Raw genomic sequence first — 21,360 nt, forward strand, 5'->3', positions numbered from 1 at the left:
GGGGTCTGCCTCCTTTGTGTCTCAGACTTCGTATGGCATTCACAACGTCATCTTTGGTCGAGTGAGTGTTTAGATAAAAATTAGTGGCCGGGTCATTGCTGAATTGCACCACAGCCACCTGGTCATTGTTTTCACCCACTTCCATGTTTTGAACGACTCTTTGGACAAAATCACGGACTGCTGGAAATCCATTTCGATTATCATCAGAACCATCTAGCAAAAACACAATATCTCGCTGGACACCTTTAAGCAGGGGACAGATTGAAACATGTCAGAGAGATGAGCTACTCCAGTCGGGAGGCACTGGCACCTTCCTAAAAAGTATCTAACGGTATTATGTATCCACACATTTCAGACTTACAAGTTCACACTCCCTGATTTAGAAGGAGAGCTCGCTGACAAGGCAAGTGAAATACCTCACAAGTTGGTACCGTATCTCATTAGGCTTCCTTACACACTGAACATTTTGAAGATGGCAGCATTTTGAGATTGGAATCCCTGTTTCAAACTGTTAATACGACCATTTGGTCGATCTGCTGAGAATGAAAGTAAAGACCACCAAAGCCCAGTGAGGATACAGCAGAGGTAGTCTGTCTGCCTGTGGCTTCCACAATCCAGAAGTTCCCAGCTGGGAAGGAGAGCAGCGATTCCTCCTAATAGAACAGCTGCTCACATCGGGACCTTCACGATAATGAAGGACTGTTTGTAGACCAGATGGTGAAATCTGGAGCACATTCTACATCTCTATACATTTGGCATAGTCGGAGGTAGCGAAGCACATGAACAGCTCTCTCAGATCTCCGACCCAGAAGTCCTAATAAAATTAGTGTCCTACATGGGATTCTAACTACCTTCACCTTTTTTAGTCATATTCTTTTCTTATATGTGGAAGACTCTGCATTGCCCTAGCATATAAATTGGATATCTTATAACATTTTTGAAAAGAGTTTCCCACAAACAAAAATCCAAAACCATTTTTTTCCAACCTTATTGCACACAACGAGATTTGAAATCAAAGATATTAACTCCAAATCATCTACAGGCATGCATTAGGGTCTAGAGAAGACCCAATCAAATGGTTTAAGGTTAAAGCGTCTACAAAGTTATCAATGTCCTATCAGAAAATTCTAAAATTATTACAACCTGCACTTATACTCTGAGACATGCCAACGCATCCTACAATGGCCCACTTGCTATAACAGCACACTGTTATCTGGTAACCTGTTGGGTTTCTCCCAGCTTCTGACCTCAATCAGTTGTGAAACATGTGAGACAACCATACATTGCAAAAAAGAGACAGTCACTGGTAGGACATCCCAATATTAAAATTACAAGTTATTAAGGAATTCCCAAATAAGAGGAGGCTCTTTAATGATCTCAGGATAGTAATTCCTATGTCTTTACATAAAGAACAATAAAATCCCATGTCTTACCTGTGACCGTTGGAGTTTCTGCTGTCACCACTTCAGGAATCACTAACGTGACAGACTCCAACTGCTGCTGAACATTTGGAAGTTCAGAGAAGTCCGACACAGAAATGACATAAGCAGGCGCAAATGAGATACTCTGCAGCTCTCGGGCGTCTGCGTTCCTGGTGCCAATGGCCAAAGGCACGACTCCAAGGCCTTTCAAGGCTGAGGCCCCACTCTGGACGTTATCCCTCGATCTCCCTGCAGTCAGCAGGATCAAAAACTGAGGGACGCCCCGGAGACGCCTGCTGCCTGCTGAAGGATTGAAGACATTGTCCTTGACAAATTCAAGTGCCTTCCCCGTGTTGAGGGGTCTGCCTCCTTTGTGTCTCAGACTTCGTATGGCATTCACAACGTCATCTTTGGTCGAGTGAGTGTTTAGATAAAAATTAGCAGCTGGGTCATTGCTGAATTGCACCACAGCCACCTGGTCATTGTTTTCACCCACTTCCATGTTTTGAACGACTCTTTGGACAAAATCACGGACTGCTGGAAATCCATTTCGATTATCATCAGAACCGTCAAGCAAAAACACAATATCTCGCTGGACACCTTTAAGCAGGGGACAGATTAAACACAGTTTAGCTGAGTTACAAAGAGAAAGAAAAGATTTTTAACACTGGTACAATGAAGGTGACGGTTTACATTGACACATTAGTTTTGGATTAAACAGCAAGGAGCAAATCCATAGAAATGATGGATATGGCATGTGTTAGAAAAGTTGTGCTTGCTACATGACTGTTGAATAGAAAGTTTCAATTGAATGAAATGCTACACTTGTTGTGTCTTTAATGAGTAAAATTCATTTACGAAACTGCAGTACGCCAACTAGGGAAGAATCCCTAATGGCACTTTGGTCAATTCAATCAGTTTCTGCCAACACAGACCTAGAGCAGACTCTAACCGTAAGCCTAGCCATACGCCTGTGTCCGTTTGAACCTGATGATTAGCAGTTGCTGCTCTTGGCGTCTCTAGTGACGCGCCCTCCTTGACTGCCCTGGATGGCTCATTATGCCAATGTTTTCGGAGGCCTGTTCCTTGACTGTCTAGTCTGAGTCTTGGGGCTTCAGGTATTTCCCCGTTCTTCTGGAGCTTTAGGTTTTCTTCTTTTCCTCCTAAAGTCTACACTTTTGAGTCTCCATACTGCACCTACAGCCCTCCTGTCCCATTTTAGGAGTTTCTTGTCTCCTATGGTCTTAGCAACTCTAAAACTGTACTGACTTTACCCATTACTGGTCGTCAGTGGACCAAATATTAAACCAGTGCTTCCAATTCACTCTTTCAGGCTGATGATCTCATCTCCAGCACGGCTCCAGAGTCAACTCCATGACACCAACAGGCATACAACACAAAGATGGATGCTCCTGAGCTGTTTTGTATCCCACAAACATTAAACTTCGCCAGACACAAAACTGCTTTGCCTTTTCTACGCAGCACGGTGGAAATTTGATTGAATATCAGAATTGAGGTCTGAAAATGGAGAGAGAGATGAATTTATATATCAGTATAAAGAGAAAATAATGTACATGGAAACTATGAAGTATTAAAGAAATCACTGGTTAAAGTGAAGAAGGAGCAGCTCTTTCAGTTCACTGCACACGTCTGATTCGTTCATTTTGCTAGTAAACCCTGGCATGAAATGTAAACACGTCCAGCTTTGTCACAAACATGGCTGACTCAGACAAGGGGAACTGAAAAGCAGTAAAGGAGGAAAACAACCAGGAAATGACAGAAGGGGCAAAGGCAAAGCTGGGCAGGGGAGGCACAACAACAAACCTGAAAACAAACAGAAAGTCATTGTGGAGAAGGACAAGCTAAAACCTGAAAGGCAGGAATTCAAAGAGGATGTTTGCATACACAGTTCCTTGCTTACTTTTAGACGTTTATCCAATCACAGAGAGGTAAATGAATGATGTAATACGTCGTGTCATACAAAGCCACGCCCCCAGCATCTAGGAGCTGCGTCCTGGCATTTGATACACAAAAGAGTGACGCACACCAAAAACAAAATGGCGACACGATAAAAAGAATACACAGTGAAAGCAAAACTAACAATGCACTTCTGTACTGTAAAAATCACCAAACCTTAGTGACAAGGCACTAAACATGAAAGACCCTGGGTGGGCAAGAAAAGAAAAAAAAATGAAAGTCATTAGCATAAGGCCTTCTGGGCGCTGCCTGTCTGGTTATGCCACCTCCTCGCCAGTCAGTGCGCTTCAATGAGACAACACCCGGGGAATAAACCCACACTCACATCTGGCTTGTCTTCTCCTGTATCGGTGTGGGGGGCTTTGCATGGCCTCACTCCCTCCGGATGCTTCCTGTTTAACATTGCAGGCTTGCATGTGGGGTGCCAGCGCCTTCTTTGGTTTCCACTGAGCTCTTACTTTTGGGGCATTAAGCGCATCCTAACAGCTCCTGTCCTCCCATACTGCCACGTAGACACTAAGGCTTCAATAAATTACCCATGGAGTGAAGAGCAACATTCTTCCATTTCCAGTCTCTGGACCTGCTTTGAAAGACAAGTACTAAATACGTAGTCCTAATCCATTATCCAAATCAAAGATCAGGCGCCCACAGCAATCAACAGAAACATGCCTGGCATTGATTCTGTCCTGGCCTGGCACGAAAAATGAAATCCTGGCATTCAACCAGCCATTTTAAAAAACCATTCCTTCTACTGCAGAGCAGGTCCTAAAAGTGGACAGAACACCAGTCCGGTGCTGGGCACACTTGCCACTCAGTCATAGAGGACCAATGAGCCCACGTGGACTTAGACAGGGCTGATTTTCAGGGTGGCACAGTAAAGGCAGCTTAGTAAGCTCTCCGCTGTCTGAACTGGCCGTTCCATTAATGAGTACCACAATGCACTTTTCCCTAAAAGGCCTCAACGGTCCTGTCACATTAGCTCTGGATTAGCCAACAGTTAATGGCATTCATTCAGATGTTAAGGACACCACTGGCCGGTCGGCCAGCTATCTCTCCTGTCCACGAAGATGTCACCTTTCACTAGGCCTGTGGCCTTCAGCTCTAACCCTTGGATACACACCCAGTATCTGCACTCCTTTTAGAACAAAGTCACCATTGGCAAGAAATGGGATTTGAGTGGCACCAGGCCCGTCCCACCTAAACACACAATCTATCTGCACACCTTTCATGCCAACTATAGACACGCTAGTCCGCCGTCGATAGAAGTGTTAGCTTCTGGGAGTTCACCCACCGGCCTGTACAGAATCTGAAGCCCCAGGACACCGGCAGTGAACACTGGCACCACATTAATGTCCTGCCAGAAGCAGCTCGTCACACTGACCAGGCTGAGGTGACACCACAGAAAACTCGCATTTCAGATCGAGGCCGGTTTGGTTCAACTGACCGCCCTAAAATTTATGCGTGACATGCCCTACACTTCTACAAGCGGGCGTTTGAAGCACTAAGTGAGAGGAGCAAGGCAGGTGTTCACCTCCGTGTGCCACACTTGCATTGCCACACTTGGCCAGAACGGCAGCTCTTGAGTTTACTTCTGAGGGCCCCAGTGGCTGCAGGCTTTTGGCTTCAATTGAACTCCTGCCCGAATTAAGAATGCTGTTACTGCATTTACCAGTTTCTGTGTTTTAGTGTCCATCCAAAAACTGCCAGACTGAGTTTTCTAAATTTGAATTGGTCCTCATCAAGCGTTACTTTGGGACACCTTAGTAGGAGGTCCCACATTTCCAGGTATGGTGGCCACTTCTTGATATTTGTTGTTATATTAAGACACAACATCCAAAGTAAAGTGCTAAATTAATATGGAAGATAAAAAAGATGGCAAAAATGTAAACATTGCTAAATTTCTCGTAAATGTTAATCTGAAACTAAGAAGTAGAAGTAGAAGTAGAAGAAGAAGAAGACCAATCCCATGTAAAATGACGCACTGAGTGTGAAACTGCCGCCCGAGCCCGGAGTTGGAGGAGTGACAATGACAGAGGATGGGAATAAATTGAATTGAAATGACCTTAAAAGCAGCCAAGCGGCGGGCGGAGAAGCTAAATGCCAATGTTGTGGTCAGCAATGCAGGCTTTGCAGGTCTCCAACATGAGACAAACCTGGAAATGGCTTCAACTTCACAACACTATGCTTCGTCCTGATAGGCACATCGTTAATCCCATAATATTGTAGACCTTTCTCACCCTTTCTTTTTTAATAATTTTTCAACCCAAACAATACAAATATTGTAAATGAGAAAGGAACTTGTTTTAGTCACACTGAGCACTCAGCCGCGTCCCCACACTGATAACCTACCCGTGACGGTTGGTGCTCCCAGCTGCCTCTTCTTGGAAAGCGTCCTTAAAGTGGATACCAGCTCTTGCTGGATGCTCGGAAGGTCGGACAAGTCAGGCACACGGAGAGCGTAGTCAGCGTGGTAAGAAAGTGCTGCCAGCTCCGGGTCATCTGCACTTCTGGCTCTGATGCTAAATGACAAAACTCCCTTTTGTTTGAGAGCAGCAGAAGGGCGCTGAACATCATCTGCAGATGGTCCTCCACTTAACACAATTAGGATCTTCGGGACGTCAGCAGGCCTGCCGCCGGCAGAGCTGCTGAAGACGTTGTCCTTGACAAAGCGCAGCGCCGCGCCGGTGTTTAGAGGTCTGCCTCCTTTATGTCTGAGGCCTCGGATGGCATTGAGCACTTCTTCCATACTGAAATGCGTATTTAAGAATAGCCTGGCATCCTGGTCATTGCTGTATTGCACCACTGCTACACGATCCTGGTTTTCCTGCACATCCAGAGTCTCCACTATCCTTCGAACAAAATCACGCATGGCGGGGAATGCGTGTCTAGTGTCATTGGACCCATCGAGCAGAAAGACCACATCTCTTTGAGTGCCATCCACACCCACTAGAAATCATACAAGAGACAAAATTCAGGATAAAGAGAAGACGCCAACTGCAAAGGACAGCCGTGGCTTATTAAGTCTCTAGCGCCATTCCAAAACGCAGAACCTAGAGAACAGCTCAGAACAGTAACCTCTGTTTGCAGAGTTCTCCGTATGGACAAGATATGGTGTGTGTCATTTACGAAATAAAGGCCAAGGATATCACCATCTGTTTTTGAATCCATCTATGGGGTAGTGGGTAGATCGAATTGGAGCCCACCCTGGAGGCATTAAGGGCAAGAGAGAAAGCAAACCCGTCACGTCCCTTCACATTACCATCCTTGGGACACACCGCCTGAGGTTGTTCGTATTATGGTATAAGCTGAAGTTACACTTGGAGGGAACAACCGCCATGCAATGCGCTCTATGTACCTAACGCCCTACAGCTTCAGACTCTACGCACTTGAGACGATGGCTCGTCGGCCATTTTATACGAGTGTTACTTACCTGGAATGAGCGGTGACTGTGTGGCCCTCCTTCTAGAAATGGCCTTCATAGACCTTACTAACTGCTCCTGGACATTTGGCAGATCAGAGAAATTAGTTAAAGAGAGTGTAAAAGTGGCGTTGTGGGAAAGCATCTCAAGTTCTTCACTGTCGGTGTTTTTGGTTCCGATGGCAAATAGGAGCACACCACTTCTTTTAAGAGCGCTGCTTGGCGCTCTAACATCATCTCCAGATGTGCCCGCACTTAAGAGAATTAAGATCTGGGGGACACCACTGGCGTGTCTGCCGCCCGCAGCGCCGCTCAAGATGGCGTCTCTCACAAACTGAAGAGCTGCGCCAGTGTTCAGAGGCCGGCCGCCTTTGTGCCTGAGGGCCCGCACTGCATTCAGCACATCTCCCTTAGTGAAGTACGTGTTGAGGAAGAGGCTGGCGTCCTGCTCATTGCTGTATTGCACCACTGCCACCCGATGTTTGTTTTCCTGCACCTCCAGCATCTCCACTATGCGCTGAACAAAATCGCGCATCACAGGGAATGTGTTTTTAGTATCATCAGAACCGTCAAGCAGAAAGACCACATCCATGGGAGCAGCTTCAGTTTCGGCTGAGAATAATATGAGAAATACAGTTTAGAGCAGAAAGGCGGCGTTCAGATAATGTGAGCTTCCCATCTAAACTGGCATCTCCTGAACTCCAGAACACTCTACTGGCGTGACGTTACGAGACTCCTAGGCTACGGGTTACTGAACTCAAGTCCCGGTAGACGTGCTGCAGGAAGACGGGGATGCCATCGGACACCTCGACTGCGTAGCTTCAAGGCCTGCTGTGCCCACCATTCCTGCTAACTTACAGCACATGTAGAACATCAGCACTCCATACTCTCTGATGTGCCCCACCATGCACGATTTCATAACTCAACAGTTACACTATGAGCCCTGCAGCAGGAATCAGGGCTCCCCGTACTTTTGCCTTCTTACTTCATTTTCATTGTATTTCTAATATGACACCGGCCCCCCAATTATTTCAGCCTGAGCGACTGTAACCTACTTGACGTAAATGCTGCCTCTCCTACTGGCAGACACATTCTACGTACCTAAACTGACTAGTGGCTCCTCTGTGCTTTCCTCAGCAATTCCCCTCAATGAAGATACAATCTGCTGCTGGACGCTGGGCAGCCCTGAGAACTCAGATGTGGTGAAAGCAAAGTCGGGCCCATAAGAAAGTGCCTGCAGTTCTCGGTTGTCTGCATTTCTTATTCCAACAGCGAACGACACGACACCCATTTCTCGAAGTGCACTGCCGGGTCCTGTGATGTCATCTCCAGATTTACCCGCACTTAAGAGAATTAAGATCTGAGGGACACCACTGGCGTGTCTGCCCCCCGCAGCGCTGCTCAAGATGGCATCTCTCACAAACTGAAGAGCCGCACCAGTGTTCAGGGGCCGGCCGCCTTTGTGCCTGAGGGCTCTCACTGCATTCAGGACGTCTTCCTTTGTGGAATGCGAGTTGAAGAAGAGGTTGGCCTCCGGGTCATTGCTGTATTGCACTACTGCCACCCGGTCTTTGTCATCCTGCATGTCCAGGGTCTCCACGACTCCCCGAATAAAGTCGCGCATTGCAGGGAATCCATTTCTAGTGTCATCAGAAGCATCCAACACAAACACAACATCCTTTTGAAATCCAACTAGGAAAACAGAGAAAATGGAGTTCAAATTCAGCCAAGACAGAGCTCCCCACGCGAGCAGATCCAATGGACAGACTGGAGAGACGTGTTAAGGCCATTTCTGACAACAGACCCACAAAGTACTGGTTCTGACAACAGACCCACAAAGCACTGGGCCCTACGGTACATTTATACTGAAATCCTTGTACAGGAACTGCCGACGGGGGGCTCGATACAAACCTGATCACAGCACCTTGGACCGGTGCACAGCTCTTCTCACTACCTCACAATTTCTATTGGTAAGTAGCAACTTAAACAATGACGACGGGCCACTTGTTCATTTATTATGAGGTGCCCCATGCTAACCTCACATGAGAAGTTTAAAATGTCACGTTCCCAGCACTGGCGTCTGACATCACAAACGACCCAGTGTCACGTGCTTAGCCTGTCTGCCACACGATGCAAGAACCAACCCTGCATAGGGCACCGGTCAACAGCCTGGCACCCTGTCTTACTGTAACATAATCCACACGGAGCAGCCATTCAGCAATAACACATGGCATACCCGGAGAAAAGCTATGTGGGCACCAGGATACTCAGCAAATGGCAAATCGGCTACAAAGACTTCTGTGTAATGGGTATTGTGAATTATTCTTCATAATCTAATGTTCAACGACACTTAAACATACAAAAGTGCCAGGTGACTGAAATGGTGACTACTGAAGGAGCTGAGGTTTGCAGTAAGACAGCAAGAATAACGAAGGCAAGCCTTAAGATGGCCTCTGTGCTGCCGAGGCGTCAGCGGCTTAGCGTCAGGCAGTAGACACGAGCTGACCTTCGTGTTTGTGAAGCGTGGCTCACTTCTGAATTGGCACATGTGGGTCTCAAAGACACAACTGCCATTTCCACTTTATTTTTTCTTGAGACAGGCTTATCAATCATTTTTTCCTAACGCACACAGCATTCATGGCAGACTGTCATCCGACTGCCTCCCTGCCTTCGGATTTTGGAAGGTGCCCAGACCATTAAGTTGAGGGCAGTTTACTGCGGTCACTTCTAATCTACAACTCTGAGTTCTCTTCAGGGCATTGCCAGGCCATTTCATGTCATTTAGGCAGCACTGGACCGTCTAATAATGTGGGGCACACAGAAATAAGGGACAACAAAATCCATGCAAAATGCACACGGTGTGCACCTCAATCCAGAGTCAAGGGAAGCTTCTGCTGCACTGCACGGCCCCACCATGTGCTTTCACTTCTGTTCACATACCATTTCATAAATAAACGGCAAAAAAATGACCATGAAATGAGTAAAGTTCAGTAATCAAATATGAGGAATAAACGAAGGCACGTCAAGGACGGACAAGCAGGAAAACCGCTGTCAGAGTAATAAGTGAAGAAGCAGAAATATCGAACGCTGGTCCAAGTACTGTTGACCGATTTCACGCAGCACAACAACCGTAACATTTAATGTGCTCTTACCAGCAAATGTTGGCGTTTCTGGTCGCTTCTGCATGGAAAGCCTCATAAAGAATGACAATGGTTGCAGAACTAATGAAAGATCATCAACGTCAGATACTGACAAAGCAAAACTTGGATCATGGGAGATGGTCTGCAATTCAAGAGTATCAGCATTTTGGGCTCCAACACCAAAACTCATAATCCCAAGCCGTTTCAAAGCCAGTGCTTCACGTCTAACGTCATCGCTTGACTTCCCACTAGTCAGCAGAATTAGAAACTGGGGAATCCCAGCAGCCCGTCTGCTGCCCGCAGAACTAACCAACACCTCATCCTTGACAAACTGCAGTGCCTTCCCAGTGTTGAGGGGGCCACCACCCCTAGGCTGCAGGCTTCTTATCGCACTGATGACCTCGCCATTTGTGGAGAACGTGTTGAGGAAGAAATGAACTGCAACTTCATCACTGTACTGGACCACCGCCACCTGATCTTTCTTTGTCTGCACATCAAAGTTCTCCACCAGTTTTATTATAAACTCGCACATGGCTTTGAATCCATTTTTATTATCATCTGAGCCATCAAGCAGAAACACCACATCTGTGTTTCCATCTTCTATGGTAACCATGGCAGAAAATAAAAGCAACAAGAGTTGGCATAAGCAAGATGAACCACAACCACAAAGCAGTGTCATTCCAATATCACATTGTAAAACACAGGAGAAGGCATACGACGTTACTGTAATAGTGGTGAAAGAAAGAAAGAAAGAAAGAAAGAAAGAAAGAAAGAAAGAAAGAAAGAAAGAAAGAAAGAAAGAAAGAAAGAAAGAAAGAAAGTCTTGAAAGCAGCCTAAGGTTGTAGTGCAGCACACTTGAGACCACCACAGCTACTGGGGGTGCCCACGTGACAGACACGCCTCCAAACAGCACAGCCGCCATCACACATCTTAATGAATGATCAGCCCTTCTGAACTGAACAAGCAAACCGCCAACATGAAGCCTGCAGAGCGTTAGATGTGCCATCCTTTGCCCGTCCATCTCTCTCTCTGTCTAGGACTGCGACCTTCCAGCACCACCTCTGGCCACTCGACCTTTGGTTCCTTGCTGGTTACATCTTTTGGGATGTGGCTGACTTTAAAGTGTAATTACAAACGGTTATCTTGTGTGTCGAGTGTCTCTACTAGACTTGCGAGCACTAAGCGTTGGCCTGAGGCTCATTTCATCCATGCAGTGGTACCCTCAAGTTGATGATGGCATCAGCTAAACAGCAAATTACCTAAAAACGCAGTCTGCATGGAGAGACACAAGAGCCATTTAGTGGCGTCGCAGGAAAGAGCACGCGACGACTCTCTGCTGGCAGGGCCACACTGCGCCCATGCTAACTGCCAGCACTGCTTTGCCCCTGTTGATTGCGGTCATGTGATTCTTTGTGTTCTTGTGCCCCCGTGGCACTCCTCAGATGCCTATTTACGAAGCACTGCCCTCAAGTTGACAAGTAAGCCAGCAGGTGACGGAGATCGTTACATCTATGTATGCCCTGCTGCCTCTCTGAGTTTTGGTCACAGATTTGCACCTTCAACCACAAGCACTAGAACAGCAGCCCTAAAACCCCTCTGATCAAGAGCAGGCATGTCACTCACACATCAAAGACCCATCTTTCTTACCCAAGTGTCCTTGCAAATCGGTTTTTTTCCCTCCCGGAATGTTTGTCATAGTGGATAAGAATTGCTGCTGGATACCGACAAGGTCGCTAAATTCCGGGACAGACATTGCAAAGCTAGGATCATGGGAGATTATTTGCAGCTCCAGAGTATCGGCCTTTTGAATTCCAATTCCAAAAAGCACCACTCCCAGTTTTTTTAGGGAGCTCACAGGCCCTCTAATGTCATCTGTGGACCGTCCTGCAGAGAGCACGGTTAGGACCTGAGGTACGCCGGCATGAAGTCTGCTGCCTGCGGACGGAATGAAAACGTTGTCCTTGACAAACTGCAGCGCCGCTCCCATGTTGAGCGCTTTGCCTCCTTTATGTCTCAGCTGCCTTATGGCATTGAGGACATCTTCCTTTGTTAAATATGTGCTGAGATAGAAGTGAATGTCGGCATCCTTACTGTACTGCACCACTGATATTCGGTCTTTGTTTGGTTGCACATCAAGTTTCTCGACCAGCCTTATGAGAAATTCTTGAACTGCAGGAAATCCATTTCTAGTTTCGTCAGAGCCATCAACCAGAAAAGCAACATCTCTTTCGACTATGAAATACAACAAAAATAAGAAATAAGCAAACGGGTTAAGCATACAGCATATACATGCAAAACACCTGGCGCACAATGCAAATCGGGCAGCTAGCCAGGCCATGTGGGAGAGCCGAACAGTTGGCATGAAGAGCTGCAAAGCAAATGGCGACTTTAAAAACCAAGAAGTAAAGAGGCACATTCAGGGCTGGTGAATGCAATTCTTACCTAAGACGGGGGGCTCAGGGGCTCTCAGCCTGTCCACTCTTTTCAGTCTGGACAATAACTGCTGCTGAACAGAATCGAGTCGATCAAAGCCTGGCACCGACAGGGCAAAGCTAGGATCATAGGAGACCATCTGCAGCTCAAGCGTATCCGCGTCGCTTGTTCCAACACTAAATGGCACGACTCCCTGCTGCTTCAGAGCAGTCACTGCTGCTCTAACATCGTCACCAGATCTTCCGCCAGACACATACATTAAAACCTGTGGGACTCCATCAAGGTGTCTGCTGCCAGCTGAAGGTACAAAGATGTTTTTCTTTACAAACACTAGAGCTCTACCAGCATTGCGAAGTCGGCCCCCAAGGTGTCTTAACGCTCTTATGGCATCGAGGGGACATCCGGTTTCATTAAATATGTGTTAAGATAGAAGCTGGTTACTGGTTCGTTGCTACATTGAATCACAGCTACTCGATCTTTATTGCCATCCATGTCAAGACGTTCCACGATTTTCACTAGAAATTCACGCAATAAGGGGAATCCATCGGTGGTGTCATCAGAGGCATCAAGCAGAAAGACGATGTCTCGTTTGGTACCCTCTCTGTCAACTGTGAAGCATAACAAAAGAGGACATTAGCAGACATGGACGGAGAGGGACACGCAGCTCAGGAGCAACGGCTCAGCACCAGTGACCTGTGACCAGTAATGCATGCCAGGGGAGAGAGGATCACACGTACAGTACGAAATGCTGCCTCTGACTCACAGACCCCTCACGTTTCTCTAATCGGGATTTAATGGGCTTTAGTGGAAGAGGGTGACGTGGTACTCCTGCCATCTGCGCACTGTCACGAGAAGGTCGAAGGGACTCTTCCCTGACAAAACAAGGAGTATCACGTGACCAGAGTGCGACCCCAGAGAACTCTCACTAGGAGGAGCCCACGTCAGTGTAAATGCATATTAGAAGAAAGCGTGTTTACCCAAGACTGTCGGCACTTCTGCTCGTTCCTGCCCAACAACTCCTCTTACAAAAGTCAAGAGCCGCTGCTGGATTCTTGGAAGATGGTCAAAATCAGGAAGCAAGAAAACATGCAAAGGTTCAAATGCAACCATCTGCAGTTCAAGGGTGTCTGCATTGCTGTTTCCAACTGTCAAAGACACCACTCCCAATTGCTTAAGGGCATCTGCCGAAGCTCGGATGTCATCTTCTGACCTTCCAGACGTCAACAGAATGAGAATCTGGGGTACGGCTTCCCGGAGCCGACTCCCAGCAGATGGGACAAAGACATTGTCCTTTACAAAGTGCAGTGCTGCGCCAGTATTGCGGGGACTGCCCCCTTTGGGCCGGAGGCCTTGCACAACCTTTAGAATGTCCTCCTTTCTTAAGTAGGTGTTCAGGTAGAAAGCCGGCTCAGCTACATCACTGAACTGAACCACTGCTACACGGTCCTCGTCTCCCGCCACAAGCAGATTCTCCACCATCTTCATCACAAATTCACGCAATGCAGGGAATCTGCTTTTGTTCTCCTCAGATCCATCCATTAAAAACACAATGTCTCTTTTGGCTCCTTCTGATGCCACTACGAAGCACAGCAAAACAGAGAGGAATGAATGAGCATTAGGAAGACACAATCGTTGAGGGAAACGGGGAAGAAAGAACGCCTCTGGTGGTCCTGTGATGTACTACAACATACATAGAAGGCCATGGAGAGAAAGACCTCGGGCATCCATGAGGACACTGAAATGTGAGGTGTCTGCTTAGAAGGGAGCTCTGCGTCAGGATTTGAAGGGCCACAAATTCCTGGCAAACTTTTTTTCAATTTCTGTAATGCCGCCTCTTTATTTGTACAGGCCTAGCCATACATTTGGACTTCTTAAGGTCACAGACAGTGTAACTTCTCATCCTCCAGCCCTACTACCAAAGGCATCTGCAGGGGCACAAGTAGGCCAATGCATCCCCGTAAGGAGCTGGTCACGGACTGTCCACAAACAGCTCCCTGCCACCGAGGAGGACACGGAGCGAGACTGAAGTCTGGGGGCCAATGCTAAGCTGCCTCTAAAGTGCCTCAGGAGGTCCACTGGACAGACGCTAACAGGTGCCTGCGAATGCCACTGTCTGAACGGACCCGGTGGTGAAGGTGGCCCGAGAGGCCTATCTTGGAGGCACACCTGTCATCAGCCAGTAACTTAGGAAAGGCCATTAGGTTTGAGAAACAGCTATTCCATATAATCGTAACGGAAAGGGCTGCAGTTTTGACTGAGGCGACTCCAGAATAGTAGGGAATGCGTGCCATGCGGGCTGCCCTGCTGTGCTACTCCAAGCTCTCTTGGGCATGTGGGCACATTTGATATGTCAGCATTGCATTGCCATCCTGTCCTTTGTGGATAATCACTTCTTACAAATATGGCAGCATAAAAGGAGCTGTGCAAAGACAAACATGTTGTTATCTAGTAGTTTGCTTTGCTGTGCTGTTGTCAACAAACTGGAACTGATTTCAGGAGAAGAAATGAAAATGGCACTCTGCTATGAGATGGAAACAAGTTCAGTTATATCTTTTATGTACAGTGGAGTTATTTAATGCCAACTGAAGGTTGTAAAGTCAAACGAAGTGGCTCTTTATATGTTGACTGCGTTGTTTCTCACAGTTAAGATCAATGGTCTCCTTCTAGGCCATCAAGATCTTCTCCATCTGCATATGTAGATGTCAACCATTGGCAGATAAAATTCTGAGGAACTGAGACTCAGCCACCCTAAGATCCGCTCATTAAGAATAAATGAGGTTTGTGTCACTCGTGTGTACCTGTGGAGGAGCGGAACCCACACTCTCACACACGGGGACCACCTTCCTGAGGGGATGCTGGCGCTAACTCTATCTTCTCTTTCTAAGAAGATGCCCAAGGAGGATGTCTAGCTCCACCCACAGTGCCCAGACCTGGCCTTGCCCCTTCTGCCACAGACAGCTTCATTTGGACCCGAGTCATCAACATAGGCAGAGCTCCCGCTGACAGAATAATTACTTAAAATATTGCAAGGCTGATCCAAGCCATTCTTAGCTGTGCCCAGGGTACCATTTCTGCAGATAGTTTCTGATTAAGTGGGGTTGCCCGGCCGGTGCCCTAACATCCTCTTTTGTTTGCCTCGGTCTGCTCCTTGGTCAAACACTCTCAACTACATGTTGCTGTTGCTTTCCTCAAACACGTGAAGCTCTGTGGCCACTTCTTGTCACTTTCAGTGAAACATAAATAGATAGATAGATAGATAGATAGATAGATAGATAGATAGATACTATCTATCTATCTATCTATCTATCTATCTATCTATCTATCTATCTATCTATCTATCTATCTACAAATGGATCATAAAGTGTACAGTAGATCTCGTCTCTCAAAAGAATATCATGTCACTATGCTTTGTTCTTAATGACAATACATAAAAGAAAATGGCCAAAGGTGGCAGCAATGAAATTGCAGATGAAAAGACAAATTGTGACCAATGGGTAAAAACTCAGTGACAGAGCAAACCGTCTTGTGTCAGTTCACCTGCAGCCTTTGCCACACAGGACCAAGTCAAAGGGACTCCTCCATTTGTGCCCAGACAGGAGTCCACTTCAATCCCACCCTAAGGCAGGATGCCAATCCACGAGGCTTATGGTATGCAAAAGTCCCGAAACGGCTAAAGAGAGCTGGAGCAACCATAAACATGCATCACGTCCTCCAGAATTGTCAAAGATACATGCAGCCTATCCAGTCTTACCTGGCACCGCCGACGAGTCCGGCGCAGTTTGTCTGGCGACTTTGATCAGAAGCTGCTGCTGAATGTTCGGCAGGTCCCCAAAGTCAGAGACAGTGAAAGCGTTACTGGGCTCAGTGGAGAGAGTTTGCATCTCGAGAATATTAGCATCGCGGGTCCCGATGCCAAAGGTCACAACTCCCTGTCTTTTCAGGGCAGCGGCAGGGCCTCTTATGGCATCTCTTGACCTTTCACTGGCGAGCACAACCAGAATTTGTGGGACCCCCTCTAGATGTCTGCTGCCAGCTGAAGGAGTGAAGAGATTGTCCTTCACATACTGCAGTGCTGCTCCAGTGTAGTGGGGCGTCCCGCCTTTGGCTTTCAGATTCCTCACTGCCTTTAGCACGCTCTCCTTTGTCGAGTAGGAGTTTAAGTGGAAGTCCGCGGCTGGAGTATTGCTGTACTGAACAACAGCCACTCGGTCTTGGTTTTCAGCCACATCAAGGCTTTGTACGACACTTAAAACAAAGTCCCGAACTGCCGCAAATGTATTGCTAGCATCGTCAGAGCCATCGAGAAGAAACACAACATCCCTTTTGATGGGGTCGACTTCTGCTGGGGTACACATTAGACAAGTGCATTAATGAGAGAAGAGCAAGCTCACTCAAGTGACTTCTCCTCAAAGCAACAGCACACAACCCGTCAGCTGCACATGAAACTAAAGGCCACCATGACTAGAACAGAGGAGAATCCTCCCTGGGGTTGTGGCTTCTGAAAACGGCAGCATTTAGTGCAGAATTACCTTTCAACTCTAAACATAAATGGCCCGGGCACCTATGCAAGGACACAGAGAGATCACATCATGAAAGACACAGGCAAATGGCAGACACCTTTCTTTTTCTTACCTTTGGCAGCTGGCGTTTCTAACTCCCTCGGGACATTAACTCTTGCAATCAGTGATGACAACTGCTGCCCGATTTTTGGAAGATCCAAGAATTCAGCCACAGAAAAGGCAAAGCCTGGGGTGTAAGACAAAGACTGCAGCTCCAGCGTGTCAGTGTTGACAGTGCCAATGCCAAAAGGCACAACCCCGGACTGTTTCAGAGCTCTTATCGGATCCTGAATGTCATCGCTTGACCTGCCACCAGCTATAACAACTAAAAACTGAGGGACGCCCTCAAGATGTCTGCTGCCAGAGGGCGTAATAAAGACATTCTCCTTCACAAACTGGAGGGCTTTGCCAGTATTTAAAGCTCGGCCGTCTTTGTGTTGCAGACTAGCTATTGCACGAAGGACACTTTCTTGGGTCGGATGGGAATTTACATAAAACATCGCCTCGGGGTCATCACTGTACTATACAACAGAGATCTGAGCTTTCTTTGTCCCAACGTCAAATTTTTCTGCCACGGTTTTAACAAATTCCTGGATGGCAGGGAATGAATTTCTAGTGTTTTCTGAACCATCAAGCAGAAACACAATGTCCCTCCTGCCGGCGTCACTTTCAACTTCAACGTAAAATCAGAGGAAAACAGAAAGGAAATGCTGTTAATCATTGAGGGACTGAATGTCAAGGTTCTAAAGTGACAACACTAAGAGCACAACAAGAGTCGAGTGCAACATTCTCTTACCTACAGGCGTCGTTAACAGCGGTGGTCTCTGCCTGGTAATCCTATTCACAAACGAGAAAAGCTGCTGTTGAATATTTGGCAGCTCACCAAAGTCATTGACAGACAAAACGTAGCTGGGATCATAGGAGACGGTTTGCAGCTCAAGATTATCAGCATTTCTTGTCCCAATACCAAAAGGCACCACCCCAAGTCGTTTTAAAGCAGCTGCTGAGACGCCAAGGTCATCGTCGGATCAGCCACCAGTCAGCAGGATTAACATCTGCGGAACTCCTAGTGCGTCTCATCTCCCTGCAGCAGGAGTAAAGACAAAGTCCTTAACAAAGTGCAGCGCTGCGCCAGTGTTCCGCTCTCTGCCGCCCTTGTGTAGCATGCCTCGTATGGCGCTAACAATCTCTTCTTTGGTAGAATAGGAATTTAGGTCAAATGTGCTAGTGGGCTCGTTGCTGTACTGCACCACCGCCACGCGGTCTTTGCTGCTTCCCACATTCAGATTCTCTACAAACGATTCAACAAATTGCTGGACCTGAGGAAAGTCATCCCTCGAATCATCAGAGTCATCAAGCAGAAACACAACATCTCGTTTTGTCACTTCTTGTTCAACTACGGAATGCAAGTAAACAAATGACAGTAAGACTGGATAGAAATGAATACCTGCCCAGGTCTTAACACGAATCAAGTTGCTGCCCTCAGGTGGCACACAATGGACAGGCAGGCAGACTTTAACATGCCCTGCATTCCACGCTACAACAGAAAAGACATGGCCTCCCTACTGCGGGTACCATTGAAGTGCTTCCTTCTGAAATGAACTGTGCAGGCTCAGAAAGTGAAACTCTTCAGGATCGCTCAGATAAAGAAAAGAAAAGAAAAGACAGAGCACAATTCCTCACGCCTGCCCTTACTTCTATGTCACTAGTCATATCACCATACGTACCTAAGACAGTTGGTGACTCTGGTCTTCTTAGACCAGTCACTTGGGCCATTGAGGACAATATTTGTTCCTTGATTGTAGAAAGGTCACCAAAATTAGGAATGAATAATGCATAGGATGGATCGAATGAAATGGCTTGTAATTCACCAATTTCTGCATTTTTCACGCCAATGGCTAAAGGTACCACTCCGCGATGTTTAACAGAACTTGCCGGCAAGCTGGCATCATCTGCTGACCTCCCAGCCAGCAGCAAGATCAAGACCTGTGCCGCACCATGAAGATGTTTGCTGCCAGCAGAAGAGGTAAAAACCGTGTCCTTCACAAAGTTCAGGGCTGCGCCAGTGTTGAGGGGCCTGCCTCCCTTATGCCTAAGGCCTTGTATGGCACGTAGGACATCATCCTTAGCTGTGTGGGCATTCAGATAGAAATCGACTTCAGGCTCATTGCTATACTGAACCACAGCTATGTGGTCTTTGGCGCCCTCCACACTTAAGTCTTCCACCAAATTATACATAAACTGATGCATTGCCGGGAATCCGATTCTACTGTCATCTGAGCCATCAACCAGAAACACAATATCCCTCTTGGCAGTTTCTACTTCAGCTATGAAACATGAAATTGAAGTTAACTTAGACTTTCACAAGGCTCACAATCAAGAGATTCTACTCGTCTCCTCTGTGGCCAGTTCTTACCTTTGACCCATGGTGGCAAATGCGAGATCCCATACTTCTCGTCAATCGCCTGGCTTACTGCTGGTAGAAGCTGCACATGGACATCTCGAAGATCCTTAAATTCATAGGCAGCGAAGACATAAGTGGGCTTGTGTGAGATTGTCTGCAGCTCTGGGAGGTCGGCATTATTGACTTCAACAGAAAACATCAGAATTCCAGACTGCTTCAGTGCATTCACCGCTCCTCTGATGTCATCTCTCGACCTTTCACCAGTGAGTAAAATTAAAACCTGAGGAACCCCATCATTGTACCTGCTGCCAGCAGAACGAGTGAAAACGTTGTCCTTCACGAATTGCAGAGCTGCTCCAGTGTTAAGGGGTCTGCCCCCTTTGTGCTGGAGGCTCCTTATACTGCCAAGCACCTCCTCTTTGGTGGAAAGGGCATTCAGGTAGAAATGAGGCGATGGGCCATTACTATATTGAACCAAAGCTACGTGATCTTTATCTCTGTCCACATCAAGGCTCTCAACTACTTGCTGAAGGAAATTAAGTATTGCTGGGAAACCACCTGCAGTGTCATCGGAGCCATCAATCAGAAACACAACATCCTTTGTCCCAGAGACGCTTTCTGCTATGGCATACATCGAAAATACGTGTTAATAATAAAGTAGGAGCAAAACAACATTCAAAATCAATCAGTTCTGACCCACAAACAAAACTTTGTGCTCTTATGAAGACACTGCCAATACATTAGTGCAACAGCTACAGGAGGCTGGAAGATTCCAGAGTGCAACAAGCATCTCCGAGTATTCGGGCCCGTGTTCAAATCCATGCTGTGGAACCAATGGGCACAGCAACAGGACACAGTGGATGCCTTCATCATGAAGCTTGTACGGACATGAAACAAGAGGAAAGGTTAACTCCAAATCAAACTGTACAATAAAGTAAGGAAAGTTTCTTTTCAAACGTTCAGGAAAGAGAATATCGATAAGTACATTCATGTTGTTAAATCCGTGAAGGGAAGAATATGCATTTGATAACACTTTGCCCCAACAACACAGATCTTCACAAATAATCTGGGGGTGTGAAGTGTGTAATCCTAGAAGAAGCTATGACAAGCTGAGCCCCAGCATGCACTGGGGGTTGGTGTGTACCAGGTGTTCCCAGCGGTTGTTCGGCGCCCATCATGTGCTTACGTGAGTCAGGCCTTGGGCAGACGCCAGCTGCTCTCTGGCACACTTTCAGTCTGTCCTGCTTACTGTCTTGGGGCTTCAGCGTGGGGAGCGAGTGACGGTGAGTAATTTACAGGCCCTATGCCTCTGAAGGTTTCTACCTTCTCCTACAGCTGCAGACAATTAAAGAACGTCTCCTGAAAAATGGTCTGCTTGCATGGGCCTCACCACTGCAGTCCTGTACTCCTGAGGGACCCCGATGTTATAAAGCACAGGCAGCATTAAGAAGCTGTCAACATAAACTTGAAACACATTTTCTAAAACACTGCCATTGAGCCGCGCAAACATTAAACATATTCTCTATATGTGTATAATAAATTACAAGCTTGGCAATTGATCGCACACAGAGATGGAACAAGATGTTTGAGATCTCCCCACCCCAGCCTTACTGAATGCAGCTGCCATGAGTTCTGAAAATATAAAGCACCAATTTATCCCTCCACATCCTACATAGCACAGTTTTAGAAATGCCTGTCGCCAAACAGCATGGCACCGTGTGCCACCAAATGATAACAAAAGTCACTTTGACAAATTCCTGGACAAGATTTCTCTCAGGAGAGCACAAAGCAGCAAAGTGGAAGCACATCAGCACTTTAAGGACAGTCAGTCTCTCCTGGGCCGAGTTTTAAACCAAAGTACCTCGACATATCAAGTATGGCTCCAGCACTTGGATGGCATGGAGGAGCCTTCTCCTTCCAGCGAGGTCTGTCTCTGAACAGAAGCTTATTTTGGGATTGCAAAGGCACACTGGCATGTGCTAATTGTTCTCTGTCAAAGGTGCCATC

At 46.9% G+C, this 21,360-nt stretch overlaps 4 protein-coding genes across 4 annotated transcripts in view; all 4 read right to left on the reverse strand.

The window, feature by feature from the left end:
* The window catches only part of LOC114656463 (collagen, type VI, alpha 3), a 54,433-nt gene extending 46,311 nt beyond the window's left edge, over positions 1-8,122 (reverse strand). The window contains 4 exon segments of the mRNA XM_051931279.1: positions 1,434-2,021; positions 5,748-6,344; positions 6,829-7,416; positions 7,918-8,122. Coding sequence (XP_051787239.1) covers positions 1,434-2,021; positions 5,748-6,344; positions 6,829-7,416; positions 7,918-8,107 — 1,963 coding nt within the window. The 5' untranslated portion in view covers positions 8,108-8,122.
* A 4,208-nt stretch (positions 8,123-12,330) lies between these two features.
* Positions 12,331-18,003, reverse strand: LOC114644627 (collagen alpha-3(VI) chain-like). Its single transcript, XM_028792676.2, has 5 exons — positions 17,746-18,003; positions 17,023-17,622; positions 16,142-16,729; positions 13,368-13,967; positions 12,331-12,998 (listed from the first exon to the last, which is right to left on the reverse strand). The coding sequence occupies exons 2-5, from the start codon at positions 17,447-17,449 to the stop codon at positions 12,772-12,774; spliced, it is 1,842 nt and encodes a 613-aa protein (XP_028648509.2). The 5' UTR covers positions 17,450-17,622; positions 17,746-18,003; the 3' UTR covers positions 12,331-12,771.
* A 22-nt stretch (positions 18,004-18,025) lies between these two features.
* Positions 18,026-19,310, reverse strand: LOC114644630 (collagen alpha-3(VI) chain-like). Its single transcript, XM_051931280.1, has 2 exons — positions 18,635-19,310; positions 18,026-18,345 (listed from the first exon to the last, which is right to left on the reverse strand). The coding sequence occupies exons 1-2, from the start codon at positions 19,197-19,199 to the stop codon at positions 18,026-18,028; spliced, it is 885 nt and encodes a 294-aa protein (XP_051787240.1). The 5' UTR covers positions 19,200-19,310.
* Positions 19,311-19,315: 5 nt separating this feature from the next.
* Positions 19,316-20,077, reverse strand: LOC114644626 (collagen alpha-3(VI) chain-like; the record flags this gene model as incomplete). The annotated part of the gene is made up of 1 exon (XM_051931281.1): positions 19,316-20,077. A coding segment is annotated over exon 1 (672 nt), but the record flags the coding sequence as incomplete, so codon positions are not given.
* Positions 20,078-21,360: the final 1,283 nt, after the last annotated feature.

This window comes from Erpetoichthys calabaricus, chromosome 8 (genome assembly GCF_900747795.2).
Source record: "Erpetoichthys calabaricus chromosome 8, fErpCal1.3, whole genome shotgun sequence".
Taxonomy (NCBI): domain Eukaryota; kingdom Metazoa; phylum Chordata; class Cladistia; order Polypteriformes; family Polypteridae; genus Erpetoichthys; species Erpetoichthys calabaricus.